The following is an 8,273-nucleotide window of genomic DNA, read 5'->3' as shown; positions in this document are numbered from 1 at the left end:
TAATACAGCTTTTCTTAAATTTCCCTTTAGTTACCCATATCCATTCTTATCTTTATAGTTATAGTCACACTACTTTCAATGGTCTTTTCACCTAAATCTTTATTTATAAACATTTCTCTGTGCTTCCATATAGTCATCATCCTTAATGCTGCACAGTATCCCACTAAGTTGATGTACCTCTCTGATATTGGACATAAAGATTATTTCCAGTTTTATACTTTCTGGAGAATGTTGCAAATGTCTGCTTTAAATAGTCCTTCCTCCTTACCCCCCAGTCTTGTCTTGGATTAGTTTCTTAGGATAGATTCTCAGGATGGGAGCAATGGCTTATTCATGCATGACATTTTTATTAAGCACCTATTATGTGTCAGACCAAGTCAAAGACTTAGCCATTCCCATGACACCTGATATGCTTTGATATTCTTTTCAAATGTACTAGAGAACTATATAACTAGCTGAGTCAGCTCTTAATTGTCCAGCCTAACAGATTCGTGCTTTCTCATTACTCATCTGGTGAATGTTTATAAGATACTAAATAAAGCATGACAAGGAAGGCAAATCTGAAGAAATGGCAGTGTGTAGCTAAGTGAGACGAACATACCTTTAGAACCACTTGCTGTTTGGATTATTTACACAACTTAATTTTATTTTGATGTGGTCACCAAGGAAGTCCTGACCAAATCAGAGGGTTAGAACACTGTATAGAGATAAACATTTTAGGTTAAATAACTTGGATTTATTTAAATCCTTCAGAAAACTTTACATTGAAATTTGGTTAAAGCACAATCAAAATACATGGTTTTATTAATGTATTCAAACTTTATGAACGTTTATTGGATGCCTTGTATGTACTAGGAAAACAAATGTGAACATGACATTGAACATTCTTGATAAGTAGAGAGAGACAAAGAAATATGTAAACAAATAATTGCTATAGCACACGGTGGGCCCTGTCAGAGTTTATATGTCCAGGAGTACAGAGGAGCAGAAGTTTCTCTCTCTTCGCTACTATAGAGAAACCTGTTTTTTCTTTTTTTTTTTTTACTTTCATGGTTTGCTCTTACATATCAGGAGAGGAAAAAAAACTTGTTACAGAGTACAGTAAATATAAATGACTTAGTTGGAATGAAAACTCAATTCAGTTTTTGAAATACATGTATAGTTTAACGAAGATTCATAAGCAAGTAATTAAAAGACCTTTGCCCTTGTGATAGTGTGGCTGGCTGAGAAGTCATAGGTTGATGGTTATCTGAAAAGTTGCTAGTTTCTTTGTAAATATAATTTCTAATAATCATTGGAAGGGACAAAAATAAAGTAATAGAACTGTGCATGCTGTCATCAGCCATAGCAAAACCATTCTAATATAATTTTTTTCAATCATCTAAGCTAAAGTAGAGCAAAAGAGGTGGTTTACCTACTCTTCTAGAACACAGTGGTGGAGCCTGACAGCCTGGGTTCAGTTGTAACTGCTGATTACTAATTGTAACCTCATATTTTAACAACTGTGCTTCTGTTTTCTCAGTGGTAAATTGGGGATAATAATAGTACTCAGTTTATAGGGCTGCCAAATCCAATAGATACTGGACTATGTGCATCTTAACCTCAGAGCAACCTTTGCTGCTGTTGACTTCTTCTTTCTTAAGACATTCCCATCGATTAGCTCCTGAGACCCCAAACTCTACTTCTTTTCTTCTACCTCCTATTCTTTTTTCATTTGCCTTTTTAGCTGTTCTTTTCTATCTGATTTCTACCAGAGGATTTTTTTCTCTTCTATTTACTCTGTTCCAAGGTGATCCATTAGTTCTGTGACTTTAAATATCATCTATATGTTGATGAATCCTATTTCTCCAGTCCTGATCTGCACAGCTCTGAGGTTGAGATTCATATATCTGATTGTCTCCTCGATATTGCTCTTTTAACACATTCCTAACTGGATCTCTGGGTCTCTCCACCAAAACAGGCAGAGAAACCTTTTTCCTTTACTAATCTTCAGTAAATGGCCTTAAATCTATGACTCATCCTTGATTCTTTCCTTTCCTTTACCCCATATCTCTTAAGTCAGCAGCAGGTACTACCTTCAGAATATATATTGAATCAGTCTATTTCTGTCTTCTAGTGGCTTCCTATGACACTTAACATAAAATTGAATCTCCTTTCCATAGCTTACTCTTCTGGGCTCAGTTTCCATAGCTAGGAAATTTGAGATAATCTGACTTTAACTAGACTATGAGCTCCCTGAAGGCACAGATTTTTATCTGCTTTGCTCATTGTTGTTTTCCTAGTGCCTAGAACAGTGTGTGCATATAATGGGCACTTCATAAGTATTTGTTGAATGAATTAACACATTTAGATTATAGGCTCCCCGCCCAAAGCCTTTCTTCTTTCAGATCAGCATATTATAGCTTAGTATTTTCTGCATTATATAGAAAGTCCAGCAATGGCTTCTTGTACAATAATGTCTCCTTGCTTTCCTCTTCTTGCTTTATACACATATAACAACCCCCCTTCATCTCATCCCCCTGTTTTATGTTTCAGATCTGAGGAAATATTGGGAGATAATTAGGATACTTAGGAGAGGATGGGTAAGACAGACAAGAAACAGAATAGAAATTAAAAGAGAACCCTGAGTATAGTAGCAACAGCATTTAAAAAATAAGCATTTTACTATAAAAATCTTGGAATATATGCAGAAATAGTACAGTAGTATAATGAATCCTCATCTCTTCATCAGTTTCAAGTTACCAACTCATGGCCATTCTTTGAGCAACTAGCATTTAATTTGGAAATTGCTTATGGTAAAGGAATACCTGGTTTATGGAGGTTTGTATTACAGATATATCTTACTCTGGACATTGTTATTATTTTGTAAACCAATTGAGAAAAGATTAGGTATGATTTTAAGCATGTTAGAAAAGTTATGAATCGTGAATAGGCCCGAGAAGGGAAATACATGAAGCCCATTAACAGTTATTTATATCTTAGTTTAAGTCGGTTAATTATAAGCATGCTTGAATGGTAAGTAACCAAGAGCAGGCTTTGATGGAAGATAGACAATCCATAGGACCTGGGATGGGAAGGGCCATATAAGGATAAGGAATACTGTTCAAGAGGGTAGAAGTGCTGCTTTGTAGCTTCCAGCTTTGCCTAGAGGTGATCCTGACCTCAGAGCCTGTAGAAAGAGGTCCTTCTTTTAGTTGGGTGGTGCTCCTGTTATCTGTCATCTTAGTTCCCTTAAGCTGGTTACAAGAGTTGTAAGGCTGCCCAGGAGGTGCTTCCAGCTAACTGTGCTGCTTGTTTATTTTTAGGTATCTTGCAATATATTCAGAACTCTCCCTCCTAGTGACAGCAATGAATTTGATCCAGAAGAAGACGAACCTACCCTGGAGGCATCGTGGCCACATTTACAGGTACTTTGAATTAACCATTTGTTAGAAAAGAAAGATCTTATTAGCTGATTAGTGTGGAATTTTCTTGAAGGCCTTTATTCACTAAGAAATCAAATTACAGTATATTGATGGAAAGCTAGAGAATGCTTTTTATGTTTCTTACTCTTGATAATTAGGATGCCAAAATAATAAAATAGTAAGTTTCAGTATAATATTTTAGTGTGGGCCCTCCCATGTTGCAAGTCCAGCTGGCAGTTCTTATTCTTTTATTACAGCTTTTATGCGATTCTACCCGCTGGAGCCTCAAACAAGAACAGAACTATTTTCACATTAATATTAGTTAGATGTGATTAAGTCACAGAGTACATATCTCATTTTCAGCAGTGGGTAGCCTGGGGACTTTGCCTGTCTTCATGATAACCACAGATGTGTTTCTTTAGCCTGAAAGGGCATAAACAAATTGCAATAGCTATTTCAGAGTGTTGTAAGGAAGAGCAACAGCTGAGAATTAGCTTGCGTGATGGCCAGTTTTGTTCTCTTGAACGGAGAAGGCCATATTTTTCAATCATACTCACATACGAGGACAAATCAGGGCCACCATCCCTGCATCTCCTTTCCCAGCACCAAGGCCATTTGTATTGTATTTACTTATTCATACCAGTCTTTATCATCTTCCTTTCCTGGCTGCCTTCTCTCAAGGCCAACATTTTTCAAAGGAATAGAACAAAGAAATTTGAATGTAATGAACCCCAAAGTCATCTTCATTGAGTCAGACTGTCCTCAGGGGCTAGTCCTCTGAGAACTAGCAAGGAGGGAAAGGATAGAAGAGGAGTATAACCTTGTACTTCACCTCGAGGTAGAAGCCACTGCACTGCATCACTGTAGTTGTGCTCATAGTTACTAGTTGGCTTTCTGAAGAGCAGAAAAGTGTGCAACAGAGAGTTAAGGACTAGGGATATTCTAAGGGTTTATTATATTCTTAACTTAAGAATTTTTGACATAAATCTGCAGCTTTCCTTGTCCTGCTTTGGCAACTCAGGGTTGCTACAGATATACATATATGCTATTTCCTAGATATGTAGAGAGCTTTCAGGGGCTGTTTTCTTAGTTCTTACCCAACCATGTTATACATATGCATTTCTGCTACTAATGCCAAGATTGAGTAAATTAATTAAAACACTGTAATTGATTTACTATCTTAGATGCTTGATTTTTTTTTTTTAAGTGCTAGACTTACTATCTACAATCTAAGAAATTTGCACAGCGATTTATGCTTTTCAAGGTATATCCCAGATTATGACAAATCCAAAAACAGAATTACTCTTTCAGTGGGTGGACTTCTTATCGTGTCTTATTCTTAATGCTTGGCAGCAGTTTATAGAGGTGCATTGTACTCTGGAAGAAATTTTAAAAACAAAACAAACAAAAAAAGATAATCTCCTTAGGGAAAGTTTTACATTTTATGGTGACAAAGACAGGGAAAGAGATGTCTTTACAGGTTCAATTTCTTGTCTGCTGTAAATCCCACAGAAGAGACAGTAGATCTCTCTTGCCATTTGTAAGAGCTTTTTCAATACTGTAAAAATCATGATCACCATAGATATAAGTTACCCCTAAAGTATAACGGAGTTTACCTCAGTGTTTCAGTTAATCCTTCCGTAGGTTATTAAGACTATAAAATACAGGACCAAATTAATTTATAAAGCTACTAAACTAAATTCTGCAACCCAAAATCTCTAGCTTACATATGTCATTACTATAGGAACAGTAACTAAAACCCAAGTGACAGTAAACAATGTTGATGAGACTTTTGTACCTTTTGGCAATGAAGTCACAAATTGTATTCAAAATAGGCTGGTTTCATCCATGTGTACATCCTATTCAAGCCTATAATCCTCTCAACCTTTCTTTAGCTCAGGGGGAAATACAACTAATGTTAGATCAGGTAAGGGAAACCTACTCTTGAAAATTCACAAATTAACCTTCATTCACGTAAAAGGTTAATTTGGTAGGCACACTGTTGCCTCTACCATCTGTTGCTTTATGGAAGTCTGTGTACAAACTCCTGACTTGTCTCAAGAATCCTGCGTTTCCTCTGTATATTCTGACATCACAAATTAGTCATCTTTTCATTTTCACTGATAGATAGTTTTGGTAGACAAGAGCATTGGTGAGAAACCTCCTTTCCTATTCGTGATAGGTCATTCATGTCATAGTGATTCATCACCAGAGTCAACATTTTACTTTTTAATTGATCTATTATTTTTTTTTTTTGGTTACCAAACATAGCACTGCCTTAGATCTTTTCACTTTTTCTTTCTCTTAATTCCAGTATTAGCAGTGTGCTTCCTCTTTTGGATCACATTTTACAAGGAAGCAAGTGTTTAAAATTATCAGCTGACCACCACACCTCAATGCAATTTTGCTGCTTTTGAGATATGGTGGTTGGGTGAATGGCTAGCTTATTGACTCCTGCACACCTCCTCTTTGATTTAAATTGGGGGCCCATACAAAACTATCCATTATAATAAATCATGGATCTTTGTAAATATTTAAAAATAAAAAAGAATATTAAATCCCCAATTTTAGTTCAAATCTGTCAAGGGGCCCGCAGTATGTGTTATTTGATCTTTTCTGTTATCCGTATTGGTATCTTATAAAGTGGGATCCCATAGTTACCATGGTTTTCTTTGTGTATTTTCTGAAATTGGGTGTGTACTTCCATTAGAATATGATTTTGCAGGACTTCCAAATACAATTAGGGATTGTTTTTAATGCTTTACCCTTGAGTCTGAGTAACAAGAATGCTAAAGTCCTTTTATTCATGTGCTTTAGAAAATTCCCTTATGTGACCTTAAAAAGTAATTGATCCTCCCCAGCCCCCTGTCTTTCCCTTTAGAAACTAAAGGGAGATTTTTGATTCTGAGATAAAATCTGTCTCTTAAGCACAGAGAACTTACATGCATATTAATAAATGTGTCTGAAGTGTTTTCACCAAACCATTTTAAACCACAACTGCTTTCAAGGGACCAGAAGGGAGAGAGCACTGTGACAGCCCTGTTGGAAAGCCCTGCTAGCCCACGAATCAGGGTTGGAAGATGAGACTCTTCACCTTGTGGGAGTCAAGAGGGAGATGAAACCCCCCTTCTATGGATTATTTCAATAAGGCTGACATTCTATTTGTAAAACTAAAATTTTACAAATTATAGTGTGTTGAAAAAAGAACAATTCTCAGAGATATTAGGGCTCAGGTGTTAATGTGACTCGGAGAACAGCATGTACAACTTGACAGTGTTCTTCAGATCATTGGGAAAGAAGTTTTTCTAAAGTGTTTCAAAGAGAAAAACAGTTTTATAAATAAGCAAAATTCTATTGTGAATACCTAATTTAAGTGTTAAGTTAGTGGCTGAAGTTAGAAGGTTATGTGTAATACATTTGGGTTAGTGATATCTGCAGATACTTAAGGAGCCCTGAGATCTGATTTTCAGTGCCCCACAACATCAAAACTAGCTGTATAATAATACTCCATTATTTGCTGTTTTCATTGTGTTGACATATTTACTAATAGTTGTAAAAGCGATGGTGGTTGAAATTGCTGTTGCCTTAGTGCAAATCAAGGCAGTTGTTGCGAAACTGGCCTGGTAGTCTTGTTCTCCACTGCCACATACTTGCAAAAAAAAAAAAAAGGCAATTTCAATTAATATCCTTGAGGAAGCAGTAGATATTACTTTTATTAAATCTTGACCTTAGAATACACATTTTAAAAAATATTCTTCATGATGAAATGGGAAATATGCATAAAGCACATCTACTCCACACTGAGCTATGTTGCTTGTGCTAAAGCACTTGTGTGATTGTTTTGAGCTGCAAGTTAAACTAGCTGCTTGCTTACTTACTTATTCATTCATTCATTCATTCATTCATTTATTTTTATGACATATTTTTACTTGAAGGAATGCCTTACAAACTAGGGTTATTCTGGCTTGGGTGCTTGGTAGACATTTTCTCTAAAATGAACAAAGGAAACAGTTGTTACCACTAATAAAAGTAGAGCATTCAAGCAAAATTTAGAATTAGAATTTTGAAAAATATGTATCTGTCTTTGTTTTAGATGGATCATGATTTATTTTTAAAATAATTTACAGACTTTTTCAGGGATAACCACATACTGAACTTCACAGTATAATCCATGTGCATCCCATATTTATTACTTATAAACCAATCTTTAAAAAATAGTGTTGTTTTTATGTTTTCAAAATTATAATTTTTTTCTTCTGCAGCTTTTACTCACTTGAGATATTTTAATATATTTCTTGTAACTTCTCGGTAGTAATTTATTGTATAAATATAACATTTCATTTACACATTTTATATTGATAGAAATTTGGGTTTTGCCTCCCAGTTTTTTACTTTTAACAAAATGCTGCTATATATTCTTATACATGTCTTAAATTGCACAAGTAAGCAGCAAGTTTCACTAGGGAATAGCTCTAGGAATGAAATCATTGAACCATAGGATGTACATATAATCAGCTTTACTAGGGATTACCAGACACCTCTTCAAAATGGTTTATTCAGTTTATACTCTGTATGTATCTGTCTTATATCTGTCACCTTTAACTTTACAGATTTTGAAAGCTTAAAGACTTTTTTGATATAATTGGAGATACTAAGGAATGTGACTTTAATGAAATGTGTCAGTATTTGACGATTCTGCATAACACAGTGAACCAGCACTTTCTAGTCGGCCAGTGAATGGTGTTAGGACACCACGCACGAGTAATGATCCATTCAAAGTACAAAACAGACTATTGGAATTTACTGTAACAATATGAAAAATTCATTGATATGGTTTCAAATTCTACATTGCAACTCATATTTAAGATT

The 8,273-nt window shown here is 35.3% G+C and overlaps 1 protein-coding gene across 4 annotated transcripts in view; it reads left to right on the top strand.

Annotated features, from left to right (window-relative positions):
* Positions 1–8,273, top strand: part of PPP2R5E (protein phosphatase 2 regulatory subunit B'epsilon) — a 130,318-nt gene that overhangs the window by 84,454 nt on the left and 37,591 nt on the right. For all 4 annotated transcript variants that reach the window (XR_005653130.1, XM_039864568.1, XM_039864573.1 and 1 more), the window contains one exon: positions 3,306–3,407. Coding sequence is in view for 3 of the 4 variants with exons in the window: in XM_039864568.1 (XP_039720502.1) it covers positions 3,306–3,407 (102 nt within the window). In the remaining variant the exon portion in view is untranslated. The remainder of the gene's footprint in view (positions 1–3,305; positions 3,408–8,273) is intronic.

The sequence above is a fragment of the Pteropus medius genome, unplaced genomic scaffold (assembly GCF_902729225.1).
Source record: "Pteropus medius unplaced genomic scaffold, Ma_sr-lr_union100, whole genome shotgun sequence".
In the NCBI taxonomy this organism is placed as follows: domain Eukaryota; kingdom Metazoa; phylum Chordata; class Mammalia; order Chiroptera; family Pteropodidae; genus Pteropus; species Pteropus medius.
This window is presented reverse-complemented; position numbering and strand designations above follow the sequence as displayed.